Source organism: Gouania willdenowi, chromosome 5 (assembly GCF_900634775.1).
Source record: "Gouania willdenowi chromosome 5, fGouWil2.1, whole genome shotgun sequence".
Classification (NCBI taxonomy): Eukaryota; Metazoa; Chordata; class Actinopteri; order Blenniiformes; family Gobiesocidae; genus Gouania; species Gouania willdenowi.
The window spans coordinates 4,495,253-4,518,686 of record NC_041048.1 but is presented as its reverse complement, the minus strand read 5'-3'; the positions used below and the strand labels follow the sequence as shown (position 1 = coordinate 4,518,686).

The window sequence follows — 23,434 nt, the reverse complement described above, 5'->3', positions numbered from 1 at the left end:
TTAAAAAGAAATGTGTATCTGGCAACACTGCTTGATATACTGATCCTACATTTCCCATGAACACTATGTCGTGAAGTGCCGTACAACAATTGGCTACGTGCTTATGTTGGCGCGATTGTTATGGTTTGATATCGGAGAAGACAAACAGAACGGCGCAAGAGTTTATAAATGTAGTTATACCTAGAGCCTGAGCATTTTTTTATTTTGAATTTAATTCATTGTTTTGTTTTTTAAGTATTTGATGTATGACTTACTTGTACTTGAGTATAATTTCAATCAAGTAACAGTACTTCTTCTAGAGTAGGATATAACAGTACTCTTTACTTCTCTGCCACTACATCATTACTGTGGTTTAAAACAGTGATTCTGAACTGGTGGGTCGGGACCCGAAAGGTGGTCGCGGACCTGTACTGGGTGGGTCGCGGACAGCTGGTCAAAAATAAAGAAATACTTAATGTCTTTCATGTTGGGTTGGACTTGTCTTTTATTTTGAAAGAAACTTTTCTTTTGACAGGCCTGTTGTGAAAAGCTTGTTGCACAGGCAAATATAAAGATTTATGGTAAAAAAAAAAAAATTAAAAAAAAGATTATATGGGTTTTGAAGATTAAATTTGGTTGGTTGAATTCTTAAAAAAAAAAAAAAAAGAAAAAAGAAAAATTGGGTCGCAGGGTGAGACCAGTTGAGAACCACTGATTTAAAAGGTGACTAAAGCAGTAGTTACACATGGTGGCCATTAGAGGGAGCTGTGGTTCACTTCACTACTTTAAACAACTGAATAAAGAAGACGAAGTAACCCTGTTTGTGTCCACGTGTTTACACTGTGTGTTAAACACTGTTAGAGGACCGACCCACACACGGTAACACACACACACACATTAACACACAGCATGTTTTATTGATACCGTCATTAAAGCTGCTGCTGTCTTCTTCTTCTTCTTCTTCTTCTTCTCTATCATTATTTTCACCCTTTTGTTTCTTTTACATCCTCTTTCTGTGTATATACGTGTATGTCTTGCTGCTGTAAAGACCAAATGTCGCTATTGTGGGACTAATAAAGTATTAAATATCATTATTCTTGCTAATAGAGAGGCGGTGAAGATGCTGAGTGAGGCAGAAGTCTCTGAGCTGCTTCAGTTTTTAACACCTGGAGCTCGACCGGACGTCAAAGGTCGGGCCACGGACTACATGTTGGGAATGTCTGGACACAGGTGAATGAATGTGTGATAAAGGTTAGAATAAAGAGTTGAAATCAGTCGGCTTCCGTAGATTTGACTCTTAGCAGCAAATTTCCGATTTCTATTTAATCTCGACATTATATTTCATCTTCATTCTTGAAATTTAAGCTTTAATCTTGACATTTTGACTTTGTTCTCGATATTTCTCAACATTTGTACTTTATTCCTGATTTGGCCAAAATAATTAAAATAAAAGTGACAAGTGCACCACCTCAGATATTTTTACAATGCATTTTATTAGAACCATATTTATATTTGAGAAAGTTTAAGTATAGGATAATAGTTATTTAATATTTATTATATGTAATGTGTGTTTATTTATTTATTTTTTGTGAGTTTTACTTTTTTAACAATTACTAGACATTCCAGGTGTCCCATTTTAATTCCAGGTCGACCCCAAGGTTGAAAATTCCTGTATTAAACAAATTTGTGAGCGATCACTAAATCGAAAACATCTACCAGTACCTATTGTTCATTTCTATCCTGTTGTGTTTTTTAAGGGATGGATGCCGCTTCCTTCGTTCCGCACCTGATTTGATACGTTGCCTGTTTGCGTTGACCTCTGACCCCTCTATTGCCATAGTGAAGGACTGCTACCACATCCTGATCAACCTGTCGGCTGATGAGACTCTACACCAGGTGAGACAAAAGGCCACCAATGGCGTTAAAATTAGCGTTATTTCATTTAAATCCCTTTTTTTTCTCTTAGATTTAGGGTATGTTTCTTGTCATATTGCGATTAACGCTTGATTTTGTTTAAATAATAATATGCCATTTGTATTTTGTTTAAATTACCCTTTTCTGTCCGGTTTCCGCGACTACAGAAAATAGTTTCCCTGTAATCTGTCAGACTTCCTGAGTGAAAAGGAAAGTTTTGTTACTCTGTTTATTTCCTCTTTGAAGACAAATCGTCTCCTTTTTGTCCAGGTTTTAGTGACAGAAGTCCAAATCCTTCCAGTTTTGTTGAAGAATCTCCAGGATCCAGATTACGTGTTCTCAGACCAGATCTCCTCCATCCTGTCCAACCTGACCCGTCACACGCCCACCTGCAGGACTGTGCTCAAGGTTAGTGCTTCCTCTTTTCCTTTGTTCCACACACTCAGAATGTTAGGATACACTTGACTTCACAGTCGTGGTTCTCAACTCGTGGATCATGAACATTCCCTGGGTCAAAAATAAGGAGTTTTTATTTTGAAACTTCAATCAATCAATCAATCAATCTTTATTTGTATAGCGCCAAATCATAACCAATGGTATCTCAAGGCACTTTACAGTAGAGCAGTCTTAAGGACGGACTCTTCATTTTATGGATACACACATATGCATATATACGTATATACACATACATATGTATCCCACACCCAACATGAATTCATCATGGCGGCAAGGAAAACCTTCTGTTAAGCAGCAGGAACCTTGTGTGGATCCCATTCCTATGATGAACAGCCATCCACGTTATGCTGTGTTGGGTGTGTGCAGAGGAAAGGGTGGAGACAGAGCCGCTGAGTCTCTGTAACTCCACACTGAGGATCCCACGGACCTGCAAGACAAAAGCCAGAAGGAGTACAGGAGCAAACACACAAGGGAGTAAGCAGACATAGAGGGAGTGTTTGAAAGAGGAATGGGACCCTCTCCGGTCCCTCTCTAACCTAAATGACCTCTCTCTTAACGCCCTCTCCAACCTCTCTCCAACCGAGCATGCCAGACCCCCCCCCCCCGGCAGTCTATGCCTATTGCATCTTAATTATGAGATATGAGCTGGTTCCTAACTAAAAGCTTTATCAAAGAGGAATGTTTTGAGCCTAACCTTAAAGGTAGAGAGGGTGTCTGCCCCCCGAACCGTGGTTGGTAGATGGTTCCAGAGAAGTGGGGCCTGATAACTGAAAGCTCTTCCTCCTATACTACTTTTAGAGATGAATGGAACAACGAGTAGTCCAGCATTTTGAGAGCGTAGTGTTGTAACTTGTATATATTAGCAGCAGATTTTTTTGTTTTATTTTTTTACATAATTTTGCCTACTAGTAACAAGAAAAATTTGTAGTACTCCCGTTTAATGTGTTTTTAATTTTAAAATGCAACTTTGTTTCATTTTATTTTTGTGGATATAAAAGTTGTGTATATAATATTTTGCTCTGTAAATGTTATGATGCCTATATTTAAGGATTATAATTATTTGATGTAAAGCGGTGATTTTCAACCTAGGGGTTGGGACCTTGGAGTTTAAATGTGGTCACCTGAAATGTCTAGTTATTGATCAAATAAAAAAAATATTAATAATCACTGATTAAAAATTAACAATTTAAAAAAATAAATAAATAAAAAAAATCCCAAAATCCTGCAATTTTTCTAATTTTTTTTTTAAACAAATTTCCCTTGTATTAAAGAAAAATTGGTCACAAAATCAAGGACATGTTTAAGCAAAGATCCTTTAGGGAAAAGTGTTTCAATCTTGGGGTCACCTGAAATTTAAATGGGGTCGCCTGAAGTGTCTAGTGTAATTGAAGAAAATAAATTAGATTAAAAATACATTTTAAAATTTAAAGTTATGATTCTTTTACAAATTAAAACAAGGCACTATCTTAAACAACTGTGTTCTATACTTTTAATTTGTGAAATATAAATCTAGCTAATAATAATAATAATAAAGCTAATACTGGCAGCTCTGTATTTGTAATACAGTATAACAAACTGTCTTTATGGTCGCCAGAAATACTTGATATCATAATGGGGTCACCATCTAAAAAAGGTTGGGAACCACTGATTTAAAGTGTGTTGTGTAACTTTTACTGATGATTTTTTTTCGGCTAATTAAGATATTTTTCTGATTAGCATTAATGCTGGTTGAGATTTCAGTTTTTACAATAAATGTATTTAGTAATATCACTTCTAAACTGTGTCATGCTGTGATCCTCTATGAATAATTTCCAGATGTTCCTGCTGTTGATCCCTTGTTGTTGTCAGTCTCTATAATGAAATAATGAATATCTTCTCATCAGGTCCTACAGGAGAAGTTGGGTCTGGCTGAGCTGGTTCAGATCTTCTGCACTGAGGGCTTTAATAAGAAAGCTAAGCTGCATTACTTGGCTCCACTGCTGTCCAACCTGACCCAGCTGCCTGAGGCCAGGAGCTTCCTAATGGCCCCCGACAGGTGATGTCATCATCTGCTCCTCAGGGATGGGTTAAATCATAAAGGCGGGACGATGTATCGCAATATTTAAAGTGCCCATGTTAAGCTAAATGGACTTTTCTGTGCTTTAAAACCCATAAAGTTCTATTTGAGCTTCATACACATGCTCAAAGTGTTTTTTTCATTGATTCCATCAATCGTTAGTTAGAGGGTGATTTGCTCCTTTCTTACTGCAGGGCGAGCACAAACACCTCGCTACAATTTGATGACGCGTTCCCACTTTGATGACAAATTAAACGCGGCACTGAGCTGGAGAAGCCACGCCTCCAGGAAGCTCTCTGCCGTGATTGACATGTAAACAGACACGCCCACGAAGGTGCGCATCGAAGGCTGTTGTTGTTTCTGCTACTGCCGCTGTTGATACCAGTTGTCGCTATCATGTCAACTGGGTGGGAGGAGGGCGGGCCGTCCTCTGGCCCTAATTCACCGTGTGGGGAGGGGCGACGGACTCACACTCAATAGCAGCTTAAATATGTGTTTTACTGGAGTGTGCAGTTTTTTTGGCAGAAAACACACAACTGTGTGTGGATAGCAATAATAAGTTCGCTTTGATGTTTACTGATCCCCCCTCATAACAGAGCGAGATATGCAGGGAAGTCAGTGTCCTGTCTATAGACACGCCCACTCATGAATATGCATAAGTAGGCCGCAAATCAGCCCGTTTGTGTAGAGTTACTCAGAAAGTGACTTTTCAGAGGCTAAAACTCTGGAAAACAGGCGAGTTTGGTAAAATAAACCTCAAATACTATGTTTTATAGAGATGGGTGAAACATAGCATGACACGGGACCTTTAAACGTCATAAGGTCTATCGTCGGGGTGGAGCATACAAACAATTCCATCTCTACTACATCTGTCCCAAGCGAGCGTGTCTTTTCAACATCAGGAGACATGTCAATGTACAAAGGTCTCAATGGCTGTCAGAAATTATAGACATACAGTACCAATATTATTAAAAAAAAACACATCTATATCTTAAAGCTGCTCAAGATAAAAACGTTTTATCATATAAAGACACATAGGCCTCATAGATCAATACATTTAGAATTACTTGCTCTAAAAAGTAGGAAATTGTTGCTGGAAAGTTTTTGATCTTCACTGTAAACACTTACTTAATGACATTGTCAGTAATGCAGTTATGCAGATTAAAAAAGAGTTAAAACAACCCGCGCACGCCTGGAAGTCCTTTTTTGTGTCAAGTGTGCAAAAATTATTATGACAGTACTGATTAAAAAAGGAAAAAAACAACAGAAAAGCCGCCTACGTTGGTTGAAACACACCTGGCGAGAACCTTGTCTATGCAGTGTTGGGAATAACAGCGTTTAAGTATAACGGCGCTACCTTTTCAGTAACAGAGTAATTAATTAATTACTCTCCTCACTGTTACGACGCCGTTATCGTTACTGGGAAAGTAAAGTGGCACGTTACAATTTGGTTTAATGAATCGCCATGGTGTCGGGCAGCCCATCTCAGCTGTTTTCATCCTGCAGGCAGCAGCAGGACAGTGGAGAGCAGAGGTGGTGATGATTGGCTAAAAAGTTGGGTGGGCGGAGTCTCTGCTCACGCAGTGTTGGTCGAGAAATGAGAGAAAAACGTCCTAGCAGCATTAAAACAAACATGGCTGCCAACATGGAGAAGACCTTTGCAGCTGTGCTGTGCTCTGTTCTAAAACGCCTGGATATATTGTTAAAACCACAACAAGAAGAGGCTTTAAAACTGTAAGTCTGTACCGTACTACACGCTGTTTTCATCTGCTGGCTCCGTTTAGGGAAAAAGAACTACGCTTGTCGCGCTATTTTTGTCAGATTCGCTCATCGTTTGATTGGTTACTCTGCGCGTGTTTGTCCCGCCCCCGCTCAGCCACCAGAACTCAAACACAGCGAGCGCTTCCAGACTAATCGCCTGTATATGAATAATAAACGGAGGTTAGGATGGATTACAGGCTACATCTCTCCCATCTTCTGATTGGATTTTCGTCACAGTCTGTATTCGTTTCGTCCTTTATTCGTTGATAATAATGTCAATAGATTTAGTCTCAATCAATGACTTCTTTTTTAGTTTCCGTTTCATTTTTGTCTGCAAAAATATATTTGTGATGAAAATAATGATGAAAGTATTTAGTCAACGAAATTAACACTGACACGATAGTACAAAATATATAAAATAACTTCACAATTACATTGCAGAGTAACTAATTACTTTTACAGCATAGTAACTGAGTTACTAACTCAATTCCTTTTTGGGGGAAGTAATTTGTAATGGTAACTAATTACTTTTTAAAATTAAGAGGAAAAAACAAGAACAACGTTAACTTACTTTTAACACAATTCCTCTTGCAGACTGTGCTCATTTGTGTGTGTGTGTGTTTCAGATGTGTTATTCAGAGGTTGTTGCCTTTCACGCAGTATGCGGCGTCCGTGGTGAGGAGGGGCGGAGTCATCGGCACACTGCGGAACTGTTGCTTTGATTACAGTGAGACACTCTTTGTGTGTGTGTGTGTGTGTGTGTGTGTGTGTGTGTGTGTGTGTGTGTGTGTGTGTGTGTGTGTGTGTGTGTGTGTGTGTGTGTGTGTGTGTGTGTGTGTGTGTGTGTGTGTGTGTGTGTGTGTGTGTGTGTGTGTGTGTGTGTGTGTGTGTGTGTGTGTGTGTGTGTGTGTGTGGCAGTAAATGTGACTTTGATATTTTTAAACATTCCTCTGAATTCTTGTGGTTCTCTCTGGGTCCAGCCCATCATGAGTGGTTGCTAAGCGACGCTGTGGACATCCTGCCCTTCCTGCTGCTGCCTCTGGCTGGTCCAGAAGAACTGACTGAGGAAGAAAACGAAGGTGAGACATTTTTAACACGTCTGTATTTTTTTACTGTGTTCCTCTCTGAGAACCTGCAAACTGCTGATGACACACTGATCATTGAAAATCAGTGAACACAACTTTGAAGACATACATTATTTTTCTGTTTTCATGTATAGTTTTTAATAATTTATTTTTTGTCCTAAATATATATATATATATTTTAAATAAGGATCTTCTAATGAAAGGATTTATTTGATGTTACAAACACAGGAGCATTGTTTAGAATGAAGGTGTGAAATACCAGAGACATGTGAGTGTCTAACAGGATCTTCTGCTGTGATGTGCAGGTCTACCTGTGGACCTTCAATACCTCCCAGAGGACAAACAGAGGGAGGAGGATCCTGACATTAGGAAGATGCTGTTGGAAACGTTGCTTCTGGTAATACACGTGAAACTAGTGCACACGCTTTAGTTCACACCAGCTTTGTTCAGGCCTCACTAATCGCACTAGAGTTAGGGCTGCACAATTAATCGTAATTTTAATCGTGATCACAATTTTGGTTGGCACGATTAACTTAACCTGATCCTCAGCAATGTTTCATTCAGGGTTCCTGCAGATCCTTAAAAATTCTGAAAAGGCATTAAATTCATCAATCTATAAAATAAGGCCTTAATTGTGATTAAAATGTCTTTTAACAAATAAATATGATTTTATGATTGTAATTTGTCTCACATTTAAAAATAAATGGTAACATTTTTACATTTTTTTTAAAGTATAATTATTATCATAACATTGCGCAATCATGACAGCGAAACCAGCTACAAAACAGTAACGTGGTTGCAGCAGGACTTTCAACTACATGGGGAAATGTAAATTTAACAAAAATTGCCTGTCCAAATATTTTTCTTAATGGTTTTAATTTTTAATTTATTTTTTATAATGTATATAGATTTCTGGATATTTTTGTAGTCATTTTGTGTGTTTTGAGACTGATTTTTTTATTTGGGAATTTTACTGACATTTTGCGTATTTTTGTGTGTTTACTTTGGGGGCCGCCAGTTGCACGTCTGCACTAGACACTGGGAAAAAAATGTACCTAACTTTACTGTAAAAATGGTCTTAAATTGAATTTCAAATGTCAATAAAAAGTCTTGAATTTTTATTTGACTGAAGCTGTAGAAACGCTGTTCATTTCAAATTCCAACCACCAGGGGGCGAACACATGGTTAAGGCTTCATTATGTTACCTTAATAACAAGTAAGAGACCCTTCAGTGGGAGCTTTGAGTCACATGATGAACTGATGAGAGATGAAAACTGTTCCAATGAGTTTCATTTTGTGATGGCACTTTGTAATAGTGATAAAAGTTACCGACCATATGACTGGCAGCAGGTCGTATGGTCAGCAATCATGAGAAAATAATTAAAAGTGGACTCCCTGATCATTAATGAATCAATCCATATTGTTCATAAGTTTCACAATATGAACAAACAGTCCCTCAGAGTGCAAAAGAATAAATTCTACACGCTTTGGTAAACAAGTTTTTAATAAATGGTGTAAAAAAAACAACTTTTTTTTAGTTTTCTCACATTTTCAATGTTCAAAAAATGGAAAACTCTAGAAAGACAATCTGGACAGACACACTTGGACTCCTCTTCCTCTTTATCTGTTTGCGTTTTATTCAATGACAGACATTGGGGGTAGGACCAAGGAAACACTGTATAAGTGAGAATGTGCTTACTTTGTGTTTTTCCAAATCAAAAAGTGATTTTAAAAATAAAAACTCCACAGTAATTGTAGGGCTCACAGTTTTTTCCCATCATGTGATAGAAGTCATTTTTAACCTGAAATTGTTGGAAAAACAATTCCCCCCCTCCCTCCCTTAAGTGGAGATCGTTTAGGACAGTGTTTTTCAACCTTGGGTCGTGACCCCATGTAGGGTGTTTAATAATTGAAGAGAAAAAAATTACTATTAAAAATATATTTAAAACTCTTTAACAACTGTATTCTATACTTTTACTTTCTTAAATATAAATGGAAACCACAGCTTTAGGGTCTGATTTTTGTCACTTATTGCCCTGATGTCGACGGTGCCTCACCTACTTCACACATCATTTATAACTACTGGAAACTTACCAGTATTTTTCTCCTGAGCTGAAATGAGTTTAACGCTGATTTACTTCTGTAACTGATGGATTGGAGACTTTCAAAGGTCACTGTGATCTCAGCTCTTTCCTTGTTTGTCTGTTTTCGTCCCAGCTGACGGCGACTAAAGCAGGTCGACTGACTCTGAAAGAGAAAAACGTTTATTTCATCATGAGGGAGTTTGATCGCTGGGAGAAAGACGTCCACGTGAGCGCAGCCTGTGAGAAACTCATCCAGGTAGGAAAATAAACGACTACAATGAGAGGAAAACACTCGGAAAATGTGTTTGATTTTTGTTGCTTTTGTGTTGTCGACATAAAACAAAGGTAGTAAAGCGGTGGTTCCCAACCTTTTTTTTTTTTTTAATTACTTGTTAATCATGTTTCTGATATAGACGCGTGAGCTGTATATTTATAACTTATATATAAACAATACATATTTATACTGTATTTTTATAACTAGATTTTTATTTGAGGAAGTGAAAGTATAGAATACAGTTGTTTGAGATCATGTGATGGTGCTTTATTTTGAAAAATAATAATAATTACAAAAAATATTTGTATTATTTTTTAATTCACTAATTATTACATTTTTATACTGTATTTTTTTTAAAAAACTAGATTTATATTTAAGGAAATGAAAGAATATATACAGTTTGAGATTGTGTGATGTGCTTCAATTTGAAAAAGAATGTTTTTTTAAATTGCGAAAATATTATTTTTACTTTTATTATTACTATTAATATTTTAATTTTTACTGTATTTTTTTAAAACTAGATTTATATTTGATAAATTGTGTGATGGTGCTTTAATTTGAAAAAGAATAATACTTTAAAAAAATTATAAAAAATATTTTTTATTATTTATTTATTTATTCTGCTGTATTTAAAAAAAAAATAGATTTATAATTGAGGATGGTAAAGTATGGAATAAAGTTGTCTGAGATTGTATGTGGTGGTTTAATTTGAAAAAGAAGAATCTAAAAAATTACAAAAATATTATTTTAATCAGTAATTCCTTTGAATCAATTACTAGACATTTCAGGTGACCCCATTTGAATTAAGGGCGACCCTACATGTGGTCGTGACCCAAAGGTTGAAAAAACACAGCAGTAAAGATCGTGGATGAACCTCCATTTATTATCTGACCTATACCAAATGTAATTTAATTAATTATTATAATTTTGTTTTTCTTATATCATTTTATCTGTCTATTTATTTTTATTTTAGATATATGTATGCTGTGTGTTTAATTTTTATTCTGTGCATTTTATTTATTAACTTAATTTATTTAGTTTACTGTATTTACATACGTATGTATGTCATGTCATTAAAGCATGTAATTACCTTACCAAATGTGGAATTTTTGTTAATTGAGTGCCAAAAATGTGTCATAAAAATAAATTTGAAAATAAAATTAAAAATCATCTCCATGTTCCAGGTGCTGATAGGAGATGAGCCTGAGCCGGGAATGGAGAACCTGATGGAGGTGGAGATTCCCACAGACGTGGAGGAGAAACTGAAGGAGGCCGACGCCAAAGAGCAAGAAAAACTGAAGCAGGAGGAGGAGGAAGAGGAGGAGAAGAGGAAGAGCAGTGATGCAGAGCGGACAGAAGGAGAAGAACAAAGCGGACTGATGAAATGAACCTTTCACTCTAAACTGATGTTTTATATGAAAATCTATCAGAGCTTTGTTTACACTGATGGGAAACAAGTCAACGACTCAATCTGCAGGACAAACAGACAGGAAGTCTGCTGGATCTGTGAAGGTGTGCCGTGGTGTCTGGACATTAGACCAGGCTCATCTGTATCCTTTCATTGTGTTTTTAACCTATTTAATGAATAGAAAGAGTCCAGACGACTTTGTTGAACTTCTTAGTCTATTTACCACGTATAACAAACCAAAATTAGAAAAATGGTTCAAATTCTTTATTTTATTAAAAAATATAATGCAATTAGAAGATATAACGAATATTTGTCTTTTAGTTGGTATTTAATTAAAGGACTAGAACTTTAAAAAGAGTTACCTGTTTTTCAAACTTATGGTTTCTTTTTAAGTTTTACGGATAATAAACATCAACAAACGTGAATTATTACAGATTTCCAGGATTCTCACCAGGAATTTTTCACAGCGTAGCAGAAGTTCACTTTGCGCCCTGAAAATGTAGACATTTCCAATCCTCTGAAACACTAGTTCCTGCATTTCTAGGGCCACATTTTGTGAAGTAAAGCTAAAGTACCATTAATTTTACATTTTTCTATTGTTTTATTAAGGATTGTTTTTGTTTAGATTATGAAGCACACTGTTGTATTGGACGGTGATTATTAGTTAAAACCCAAACATAATCGGGCGGATCGTACATGGGGCGGTCTCAGAGCTTTCATACTCGAGCTTACCGCCGCATAGTAGTTTTCAGTAAAATCCTACATTTCCCATAATCCATCTCTATAGTCCTTGTTCTCTTTCTGAGACGTGTGTTAGGGAGTATGTTACGAAGCAAGATTACATCTTATTGCGCTAACTTCCGGGATTTAATCGGTGTGTGCTGGACTACGAAGCTTCTTTCATTCCTGCCTTTTGGTCTGAATTATGGATTTTAATTATTCGTCATTTTAAACTTTAGCATCACCTAACCAGGTCAGTACCAAGTTATGAAGTGGATCAGATCTGAGTGTGTATAAAAGCTCCGCCTCCTGGTGCGCTGCACAAACACTGTTGCTCTTCGCTGTCATCATGGATATAAAGTCATAATATTTATTTAAGATCATAAGATGTTCCTCCATTCATTGTAAAGATGCTCACTCTGCCAGTTTTCTCCAGTGAATGGTCAGACTCTGCAATCTCCACCCCTTGGCTTGAATTAGCATGTTTTGATCGACAGCTTCTGTCTGACAGGGAATGTTTGGTTAGTTGAAGCCAGTTAATGGAGATGAATCCAATCTAAATTTATAACATACTGTAGGCCCTTAAAGGTGTGGTTACTTTGTTTACTTTCTCCTGCTCTGTTTCACCTGGTGGTGAAATGCAGGTCTGTGTTATACTGTATCTAATGCTGCACGGTCGTAAAACCTGAGCTTTGCACTTGATTGTCCTGGCGGAGTGCGTGTCATGTGGATGTCTGAGTGTGTTTGAGCCTTTACAAAGCGGAGGATGCACACAGGCAACAACAGTGCGGCTGATGTGTGTGTTTATCGGTGATGCCGATTAAAAAGAGTTAAATTGCACGTCTGGAAGTCCCTTTTTGTGTCCAAGTGTGCAACAATTATTATGACGATACCGATTAGAAAAGGAAAAACAAACAAAAGCCAACATCACATTGTTGGGGATCAAAATCACAGCGTAGGGGGTCCCTACCCTAAACAGTGCTGGCGAGAATCCTGAGTTTCTGAAATGTTTGTAAAACAACACAGTATGCACAAGATTTATACAAGTATTCAGCTTCCTAGTCATGATCCACCCCATTCGTGGCTTTGATCATCAAAGTAAATGGAGATGAATCCAGCCTCCTATATTTACAGTAAATGGTTTCAGTCCCAAGAATAGAGGGTTGATGTTCTGCCAGATGATTAACAGTAATGTGGATATAATGAGTTTACTCAATCCGTATTAGTTTACCTTTTTATGTTTTCTTCCTGTTACATCATTCCACCTTCATCGTTCTCCTCTTCCTATTTCAAATGGCCAGAAGGGGCCGTCAGAGTTTCCCTTACTGTTCTTTTTTTGTTTTTAGTTTTTAACTAAAGCTGCTGCAGTGATGAACAACAACAGACTTGAGTGTAAGATTATAAGAAAACAACTTTTCAGGTTAAACACAATGAGCTGCAGTGAAACTTCATCACCACTCATTAATAAGCATATATTTCCTCATTACTGTGTATTTTTTTTAGTGTGAAAGGATGTTATTTCTTTGTCATTTTTAAGTGTAAGTTATTGTAATTTTTTAATTGTCCACTGTTGCATTTTTTATACTTTTAACTGCATTTTCTTTTTCTTGCCATGTTTTCCTGGTGTTTTTAATACTGTCTCTCTTTCTCATGTTATTCTAAACCACAGGACATGGTCCAGTAAGTAAATGCTGTTTTTGGAGACGTCGAATAGAGCTGAAATTGTTCTGTTTGATTTCATGGTGCGTTCAAAACAGGACAATCATATTCACATTCACGTCTCTGTATTTCAGACACATTGTTAAACATAAGTGGGTCATTCCATGTCATTTCAACACATTTACAGGACATCTTACGCACTTCAATCTAAAAAAAATCAGATTTTTTTTGTTCCGTAATTATTCAATAGGCACACTGTACATTTTTAGTTTCTTTGAATTAATACTTTTTCACATATATTTTCACATTCCCACATGCTAATGAAAATATGGGCCTTAAAAAATAAAATAATGTGTGACGAGGAGGACTTTTCAAGGGTTAAATGAGGAAATAAAAATTAGAGCGGCAGTTTTATTTAACAGATGGGAAATAATTAAAGTAAGTGAAAAACTTTTACCTTTGTTTATTAATTAGAAAAACAAATGAAGGACTAAAGATCACAGAGAATTGACTCAATATCAACGTTTTTAGGCTCAAACATCATGACTTAAGAAATTGTGTTGTACTTAAAACCCTCCTATTATCCTCAAATATTACCAACACATTTTACTCTTGGGGTCAATCTTTCCCTCCAGAAAAGGATTTTCAGAAAATTTTTTGTTTTTTGTAACTGAAAAATGTAATTCATCCCATCCCTGATAAACAGTGAATGGGGTCAAATTGACCCCAAAGATAATAGAAGGGTAAATAATCCAAAAAAAGTCCAATCCTGCCGGGGCTGGGTTGAATACGATCGTGTCCTGTGGGTGTTGTCATTATTGTGCAATACATCAATGTTTGCTACACTGAGGCAGGTTAAATGTAGTTTAATGCTGATCCAAAATGATCATTTCTTTAGCCTGAAGGTTTCACAGCATGGTTGAAAGATTGATCCCATAGAAGTAATCCATACGCACTAATAAGAGTTATCATAGGCATGTTTGTTTGCACTAGGGTGTGTGTGTGTGTGTAATGTTAGGTTGTTCTGTCTCTGCCTGTACAGACCAGCACATTCCTTATCAGCCCTTGTGTTAGTTTTCCTACCTTTAAACAAGGTCACCCTGAATGTCACACTGAGGGCGAAGAAATCCAAACATGTCCAAACGAAACAGGAAGTTCCTCTTCCTTCGATCCAACTCTCTGCAGAAAGAAAAACACTAACGTGAATGTCTTCAATCATGCAAAGAAGTTGAGCTTCACTTTTATTCAATCCAGGATAGTTTCAAGTCAAATGTCTTCAAACTTTTACTTTAACGTCTGGTATTTGGAATTTTTTAGTTGTGTCTTTAAGCACATTTTAAAAAGTCTCAAAACGATTAAGGCAGATGGTTCCTGCAGCGCTGTGCTTCAGTCTATGTTAATTGTTCACCTTATTTCCTGATTATGGGAACTACTTCCTGCATGAAGAATACATAAAACAAGAAGAAATTTAAAGGTTTAAATAGATGTCCTGTACCCACATTTGGGGCCTGTACTACAAAGCTGGATTTCCTCTTCGCGCTAACTTCCTGAATTTATTCGGTGTGTGCTGTACTACGATGCTGACTAACGTCTCACTGGGTTAAATCACCATGGTAACTTAGGCTGAACACCTAACCTGGTCGGGACTAGGGATATGTTCCAAATCTCATACGAACCTACTACTCATACTAAGTCTGACGTCAGAATTATAGTGCGTTCACATTTGATAGTATGAAAAGATTAAGTATGCAGAAAATATGTGGATGTATGCTATATCTGGATATTTTTGAAGTATGCACGGTGGGCACACTAGTCATACTCCACCCCCCATGATGCATTGCGAGCAGAATGTAAAATTGACCTGGAACCAGCTTCAAGCTAAAAATCAAACACAGAAATCAACAAAAATACACAAAATGACTTTCAAAACACACAAAATGAGAACAAAATATACAAAAATGGCTCCAAAAACTAATTTACATAAAAACACACAAAGGGAAAACAAAAAACATCTCCAAAAACATACAAAATTACAGAAAAACAGCAAACTAAGACAAAGTAAACAATGACAGCAAAACATTCAAATCAGCAAAAGCACATAAAATGAAAAAATCAAACAAAATGACTTTCAAAACACACAAAACAATAACAAAATACACACAAATATGGCTCCAAAACTTTACTACTTCATACAAAAACACAAAGAGAAAAATAAAACACAAAATAAAACAACTCCAAAAACATACAAAATTACAGGAGAACACAGCAATCGACCACAAACTAAACATAATTAACAGTAAAACATACAAATTTACAAAAGCACATAAAATGCCAGAAGAAATACACAAAATTACTTTCAAAACACACAAAATACACAAACATGGCTATGAAAACCTACTAATCTACATTAAAACTCACAAAGGGAAAACAAAAAAACAACTCCAAAAGCTTACAAAATTACAGGAAAACACAGCACACGACCATAAACTAAACAAAAATAATAGTAAAACATACAAATCAACAAAAACACATAAAATGACAGACAAAATATACAGAATGATTCCAAAAACACACAAAAAAACTGGAAAAACATACAAAATTGCAGTAAAACACATTAGCAAACTACCACAAACTAAACAAAAACATACAAATCAACAAAAGCACCTAAAATGGCATACAAAACACCAGAAATAGACTTTTTTTGTTGTTGTTGTTTTCTGTATTAAAGCTCCGATTAGTCATTATTATTAAAAATGTTTTGCTTTTTTTTTTGATTGAAAACGTTTTTTTTGATCAATTTTTTTTTTTTAATTTGATAATAAAGACACAAATTTACCTCCAAACGCCTGCCCCTATTTAATGCTTTCCATCTGCTTATGAGTCATTTTGATATCTAATGGCAGTGGTTGTCGTACTTTTTTGGGTTTTCCTTCCTTTGAACAAAGGTGAACTTTCAATCTGTGCCAAAAAAGCTTAGGAAAACAAAAAAGGACATTGAAAGTTTGTCTGTTGTTCCGCACCATGTGAAATACCAGTACATGTTGACGTAAATCATTTAGTTCCGCGTTACATTTTGTTCCCAGTCGCATATCTAATCAAATAATTTAATGCTCTTTTAATTTCTGCTACATTTTTAGGCTTCTCATTAGTACTTTCTTTGTGTGTAGGCGTTTCGTTCCGTGTTAATGATATTTATTGTCTTAATTAATTAATGAAGGGCATTTAAGAAGATTCGCATGAAATTGAAAATGTCCTCCTGTTTGTCGCGCCCCACCTGCCATTCCTCCATTCCCCACCAGGGGCGCAGTCAGCTTTCTGTCTGAGCTGTGAATTTGAATTTATCCGTTTAAAGTCCAACCAAAACAAACATTTGATCCACTCTAGTATTTGTTTGTTCGTACACACACACACACCAACCCAGCTCGTGAACCTCTAGGGTAAATGACTCCTTACAATGCCTGAGGATTCACTGGTGTGAATGGACCCTGACCCTTAAACTGGACTAACATACTCTGACCTCTTTATTCTGGTTCAAACTCAAGCTGCAAACTCCACCTCTTTCCAGACTGAAAATGATCTGATAGAGTTTATCTTTCAGGTATTTAGTGCAGCCAGTGTGTGTGTGTGTGTGTGTGTGTGTGTGTGTGTGTGTGTGTGTGTGTGTGTGTGTGTGTGTGTGTGTGTGTGTGTGTGTGTGTGACATTCATCACACAGCTGAGATCAGGCTACCAGAATAACAACCTCCTCCTTTTCTCCTCCACCATAATCAGACCTTCCTTTGTGTGTGTTTGTGCCTGTGGGTCTACCCTTGTGGGGACCAACTTGTGTTTTAAAAATGTTCAAGGGTTTTTTTTTAAGGAGATATTACAAGGTTATGATTTTAAAAATGATGTATAGTTTTTGGTAAAAAATGTAATTCAGGTGGCCTGAACTGTGATTTTGCCACAAATTAGAATAATCCTCAGAATGAGCTTTTAAAAGGTGACCAGATAACTTTTTTGTTTAATCTAGTTTGCTTCATCAGCACTCAGAGTGGAACCGTTATATTATACCGTTTTCAAACTAATGTGTTTGTGCATGAGCCAGATTAAAAACAAGCAACTGATGAGTCAGTGATGTGAAAATGTCTTGTTGTAAATCATGATTTTATACAATAAATCTTTAGAAACACAGGATATTGATAAGGTTATCTTTTATTTTTGTTGTGACCCTGAAGGAACAGCTGCATCAAACACAGGATTAGGACCATAACCTGTCCAGTTTCATCTACTTTAAACTGAACCAGAAAAATCCTAGGAATTTGGAAAAAGTGCAGTTTATTCATGATTTGAAGTTTAAAACTCGAGGAGACCTGGCGTTCCAGGCTGTGGCCCCCAGACTCTGGAATAACCTGCACCAGTCCCTCCTGGAGCTCAACTGTGTGGACACTTTTAAAAAAACTGTTGTTAGCTTTTAGCTAACTGGATTTGAAATGTTTTCTTATCCTTTTATGATGTATATGCACCCATGTTTTATGATTTTATTATGATGTTGCACTTATATTAATTTCTCCACAGCTCTGTACAGCACTTTGTGATTTCATCTGCAAAAAGCCCTTTATAAATACATTTTTTATACTTACTATCTGGTCACTTTATTCTACTATCTATATGATTGTATATGCTGTCATATATTGCAACAAGACTCAATCAGGAATGCAGCAAATTACAGTAATCAAGAACATATGCTTTTTTTTTTTGCATACTTCAGGACTTAAGAAAAAAAAAGAGAATACTGTAAATCTCAGAAATCAGACAGTGGTCTCTGTGTTTGGAATTGCGTCATTGTTTTATCAACATTTTAATATAATTCTCAATAGATTTAAATGTGGCTGCAGCAGACATTCCTCATGTTTTCATAGTTTTTTGATTGTGTTTTGAACAAAGTGTGTTTGCATTTGGAAAAATGTGCTTTAAAAGTTTAGCGTTTAGCACGTGGTGAACGAGTGACTGAGAAAAGAGTTTTTGGGACTCGGGTGAGTCACTAAATACAGTTTGTGTGAAAGCAGTGAAAAGTGATTCACAGTTTAGTCCACATGGACCCAGAGTTTTGAACATGTGACTTCAGTTTCGACCAATGCTTGTTAGCATTAAAAAAAACCCCTGCAAACCTGAACCAACACTAATTTAAACTGAAGACGAAGTAGACACAGTTTGAAGCTCACTTCTGTGTTTACTGTGGAGCATTGCTGTGGATCCCTGTGTGTTTTTCTGCATCCTGATTGGCCAGTCTGGAGTCTCCGCCTCCCAAAGGAACTGCTGTACTTTTCCACTCCAAACAGAGGAGATCATCCAAATCCTCCTCCTCCTCCTCCTCCTGAACTTCTTCTATTCATACACTACGTTTGTGTGTTTTTTTCACTGAAACAACTGTAGAAGAACTCTGATTGGTTCTTTGATAGAAAACAACGTGCTTCCTGGGTTTACTGCATATGTTTTCTTCTGGGTTAGTTTTTTAAGGTATATGGTGTACTCATCATACAGAACGGCTGTTTGCAGTGTTGAGTGGAGCTCAGTGAGCAAACAGCTACTGTGGATTATAGGTCTGTGTGTCAGTGTGTCTGATGCCAGCACACACTCCGCTCTGATCACACGGTGCGAAGGATTTATTTATTTTTCTTTTAATTTTTACCAGTTGACACACGAGGCAAACAAAGGAAAGCAGTCATTCTAATCACACCAGTTTATAGTCAATTTATTTATGGAGCACATTAAAAACAACAGTTGTCGACCAAAGTGCTTTACAACAAAAACTTAGAAAAAAAGCTGTGTATGTTTTTTTTTTTTTATCACTTCACTGGTTGCACTATTATTCCAGAATACTTCCACAAACGTATTCAGTGGTTTGTGTGTGGGTGTGTCACAAAGCTTTCACAACCTCCTTTTAAACTTGTCTCTACATGTTGGACTGTTGCCCTATTTAGAATTATCCAATATTTTCCATTCATAATGGGTTACGTGTTTTTCTCCTCTTGGATAATTTGTTTTACAAATAAATCCGTGAGGATCCTCACAAATACAGACATGTGTATTTGGTTAGTATTAGCATGGAAAAAAAGAAAAAAGAAACAAAAGGTTTAAATTGCTGCTCTAAACTTTGTTTTGATCTCCACTGAATACATTGACATTCTCGGAAAACTTTCATGCATTGCATTGTGGGATGTGGAGTCCCGTAGATGAATGTGTCGAAGTGTTTTCACATCATTCTTACTGTGATTTCTTGTGTTTGCCCCATAAAAAAACTTTGCCAAAATGACTTCCTGACACATTTCTGGTGTTTTCTGTGTCAAGCCCATCACTGTCCTCTTTGTCTAGCAAAGGAACACAAGATTTATTGATTTACTGTATGAGGCTTACACTAAGGCTCTGTTCAAAAGTGCACACTCTGTACTACACACTACAAATTCAATATGTATAGCTGTCTACTATGTACTATAAGTATGATTAGGATGATGAGCCCTCCCACTCAAGTATACTTCCAAGTTTCCCAAAATGCATTTTGATCCTACAAGGACAAAAACCTGAATTACACTGAGGCTAAATATCTCTGTTGATTCTCCACCTTTGAATACATTTGAAGTGAGAAAGTGACCAAGTAGAATATCAACATGTGCTCATTTGATCCATAAAACTCACGAAAACACATTTCATTCAGACATTTCTGGAGACCTTCCATTGTGCTACTGACAAAACCTCCAGTTAGCTGCAAACCAAGAGCTCTATTTACAGAAGCATTAGAAATTAATGGATGACAAGAAGAATTTGATATGTAGCTTGAAGCCGGTCCACGGACCATTTTACGTTTCGCCTACAATGCATCATGGGGTGGTTGAGTATGACTAGTGTGCCCATCGTGTATACTAAATGTCTCCATATAGTATACATCCGAGTATTTCTTGCGTACTCAATCTTTTGAAGTCAGACTTGAATGAGTAGTACGTTAGGCTCTGTTCCAAATTTCATTCTAAGGTACTACTCAATAAGCCAATCCTATAAAATGACGTCATAATAACATGGAAATAACGGCCATTCCAACTTTCTCTCATTTTCATCGTGCAAATAAGTAGAAGTGCATGACATGTGATCATGTGACTTAAATCATACAGATCACAGTGATCCACAGAACAATTAATCACACATTTCTGGAGCTGAATGTATTTTACAAACATTTCTACATCTTTGAGGAAAACCTGAAACATAGTTAAAGTCTGACTTACAGTGAACAAGGATCAGTTTTCACTCTGCATTGTAAATTCATTTGTTACATAAAAGAAAATATCTATATCAGTATAGATCTTTTGGGCTTTGAAAAAAGCAACAGAAAATCATAGTATTTCCAAATCGCTTTTTTTTGTTTTTTGTTGAACTTTAGCTCCAACATGATGTCTGTGAATATCTTTATTTGTAGTCTTTAACAAAGATGTCAGAAAATTGACTCTTGTGGGATTATTTCTTTTTTTTGTGTACTTGTGTGCATCAAAGTTAGCATCATTTTTTTCATTTTGACACATTACTATTATTAGTTTGACACAAAAACAAAAAGGCTCATACGTCCCTGTCCAATCTGTGTGTGTGTGTGTGTATGTGTGTGTCTTTGCTTTACATAATCCACTTCAATGGGTCTGTGAGCAGAGAGAACAGATCTACTTCCTTTCTGATCTTCAATTATTTACAACATAAATTAACTTATCTATCATTAACACAACACACAACCATCATCACAACAATCATTTCTAAATTTTTAAGTTTAACAAAACAATTGAGGGGGAAAAAACGCCTTTATGTCTGACTGCTATGGACAGTGTGCACCAGCCAATCACCTGCAGCCTCTATCTGTCAGCTTGATTTTGATTGGCTGGTTGGGTTCACTCCCACCATCCAGCCCATCTTTCTTTTTTTAACAACAAAAGGCAGCACATTGCAGTACTTAAAATAAACATGACTTCAAATATATATATGATCAAATATTAAACTAAATGAAAAAATTGTTCAAGTATTAAGCTATCACCAAGATAACTCACCTATTTGATGATCTTTTGATTATAATAATAAGAGATGAGATCATCTTTATTGATCCCCAAGGGAGAGATTCAGGCGTTACCACAGCTTGAAAAAAGGAAACTATAGTAACACTATAGAAAATAGTGCAATATATATATATATATATATTTATATTTATAAGCACAACATACATATTGTACATGCACTTATATATATATATACTTAAATATGAAAGCTGTGGATATTGCATGTAGTAGATGGTAGTAAGCATTATTAAATATTAAACTTTGTATTTTAGCTTCAAATAAAAAAAAAAACAAAAAACAAAAGTGAGGGTAGAAAATTTTATTTCCAATCTCCAAGCCAGTAAAAGTAATCGATCAGGTAAACAATGAGACAACACTTTTTTTTTTTTTTTTTTTACACATCTGAGACCAAGAAGCAGAACAAACCTGAGCTGTTCACTCACAGGTTTTGAGTTTTTCTCTCTGCTTGAAAACAAAATGGCTGCCAGAAAGTTTCCCCTTTTTAAGTCATGAGGAGCTCATGAAACTCCACAAAGTCTTTCTGCATGAAATTCTGGCTTTGCATCAGATCGTCTTCGGATGGGAAATATGGCATGCTGTCCTCCTGCAGACGCAGAATGTTCTCCTGCAGGTGCAACTTGTCCTGGTGCAGGTGCAACTTGTCCGGGTGCAGGTGCAGACTGTCCTGGTGCAGGTGCAGACTGTCCTGGTGCAGGTGCAGACTGTCCTGGTGCAGGTGCAGACTGTCCTGGTGCAGGTGCAGACTGTCCGGGTGCAGGTGCAGGAAAGGTCCCGGCGATGGCGCTGATGGACCATGTGGGTTAGGGCTGTCCAGGAGTGCCCCTCTGGCATTCTCCAGCACGCACAGGTACGAGTCCATGTCAGTGAGCTCCACGTCACTCTCAGAGTGCGCGTGCACATCGCTGCCCACAGAGTCCGAGTGCATGTGCAGCATCTGGTACTTCTCGTGCATCAAAAACTGGTTGGTGTTCTTCGGGGCCTGCATTCCCCTCGCTCTGTTTCCCTTAACGTTGAGTGGACGAAGGGACATCTTTGGCCTCTGGAGGTGTCTGTGGTGATGATGAGGGTGGCGGTGATGGTGCTGCTTGGGCCACCCTCTACTGGTCCCCATCCTCCGCCTCTGCAAGCGTCCCTTGCAGCTCTTGGACCAGCCTTGGGTCCTCGGGCTGTGCAGGGCTTCCTTCTCGTCCTTCTGTTGGCAGATTCTCCTGCACATCGTCTCTGAGAGCATTTTCTTCTCCTTGCTGCCTCTAATGCTCTCTTTCACATGGTGCGATACCAACAAAGAGATGCTACTCTTTGGGTTTTCCCCTTGGCTAGGATTGCAAAACAAACTCCTGACCTTTTTCAACTGGTCCTAATTTTCACTGTGCGCTCACTTTTTTTCTTCACCTCTGGCTTTGGCTGTTGCATTGCCTGCTCTTCCTCCCTCTGCTGTTGCCTCTCGTCACGCCCTCGTCTTTGCTTTCTAGTCTGTCTAAGCTCTGCTTGTCACCTTTTTGAAAGTCAATTCAGCTCTTAGTGGTGAATTAAAGTGAGCTGGTGTTAGCTGTAGAATAGTCTTTTTTTTTGTACAAATATTAAGCTCTTTTTTAGGAGTTTAGCAAGAGACCAATAATCGCTCAGCTGTGGTTAACGTTGACTGAAGCCTCTCCGTCCTTTACTACTAATATAAACAATGGGAGGATCTATTTTAGAGCTGAATAGGGGTGCGAATATCCAACACAACATTTTTGTTAGCTTGTTTGTACATCAAAATTCGGTATAATTTATTGTTACTATTGTAAAATGTATTAAACCATACAAAGTATCATTAAATATCTTCACAATTGCCGATTTGTTGAACTATTTATATGAAAAAAATACACACACACACACCTGCGTCATGATGGTTCGCCCCGTTTCAGTTATAGCAGATGTAATCCGAGCCTTCTTCTTCCCGCCTCCTTTTT

At 37.0% G+C, this 23,434-nt stretch overlaps 2 protein-coding genes and 1 long non-coding RNA gene across 5 annotated transcripts; 1 reads left to right on the top strand and 2 right to left on the bottom strand.

The window, feature by feature from the left end:
* The first annotated feature begins 750 nt into the window (after window positions 1-750).
* hgh1 (HGH1 homolog (S. cerevisiae)) lies at window positions 751-11,799 on the top strand. Its single transcript, XM_028447603.1, has 10 exons — window positions 751-858; window positions 1,087-1,209; window positions 1,737-1,875; window positions 2,164-2,301; window positions 4,233-4,384; window positions 6,793-6,893; window positions 7,147-7,245; window positions 7,557-7,648; window positions 9,469-9,591; window positions 10,794-11,799. Exons 2-10 carry the CDS (start codon window positions 1,100-1,102, stop codon window positions 10,995-10,997), a joined length of 1,158 nt encoding a protein of 385 aa, XP_028303404.1. The 5' UTR covers window positions 751-858; window positions 1,087-1,099; the 3' UTR covers window positions 10,998-11,799.
* LOC114463806 (uncharacterized) lies at window positions 7,067-23,434 on the bottom strand. The gene is made up of 4 exons (XR_003674123.1): window positions 23,361-23,434; window positions 14,480-14,575; window positions 9,346-9,498; window positions 7,067-7,227 (listed from the first exon to the last, which is right to left on the bottom strand). It is a non-coding gene; the product is annotated as an uncharacterized LOC114463806 (long non-coding RNA).
* LOC114463805 (uncharacterized) lies at window positions 21,839-23,128 on the bottom strand. 3 transcript variants are annotated; one of them, XM_028447605.1, is made up of 2 exons: window positions 22,231-23,128; window positions 21,839-22,188 (listed from the first exon to the last, which is right to left on the bottom strand). In XM_028447605.1, exons 1-2 carry the CDS (start codon window positions 22,711-22,713, stop codon window positions 21,964-21,966), a joined length of 708 nt encoding a protein of 235 aa, XP_028303406.1. In that variant the 5' UTR covers window positions 22,714-23,128; the 3' UTR covers window positions 21,839-21,963. The 3 variants fall into 3 exon arrangements, with proteins under 3 accessions (XP_028303406.1, XP_028303408.1, XP_028303405.1); XM_028447607.1 differs by having other exon boundaries at window positions 21,839-22,203; window positions 22,246-23,128; XM_028447604.1 differs by having other exon boundaries at window positions 21,839-23,128.

What these genes read in the sequence shown, in the direction of transcription:
- hgh1 (XM_028447603.1), top strand. Translation starts at nt 1,100, where the DNA reads ATGCTGAGTGAGGCAGAAGTCTCTGAGCTGCTTCAGTTTTTAACACCT. An exon ending in TTGGGAATGTCTGGACACAG is followed by an intron (nt 1,210 to 1,736) that starts GTGAATGAATGT and finishes GTGTTTTTTAAG; the next exon opens with GGATGGATGCCGCTTCCTTC. An exon ending in TGTTGGAAACGTTGCTTCTG is followed by an intron (nt 7,649 to 9,468) that starts GTAATACACGTG and finishes TTTTCGTCCCAG; the next exon opens with CTGACGGCGACTAAAGCAGG.
- LOC114463805 (XM_028447604.1), bottom strand. Translation starts at nt 22,713, where the DNA reads ATGCTCTCAGAGACGATGTGCAGGAGAATCTGCCAACAGAAGGACGAG.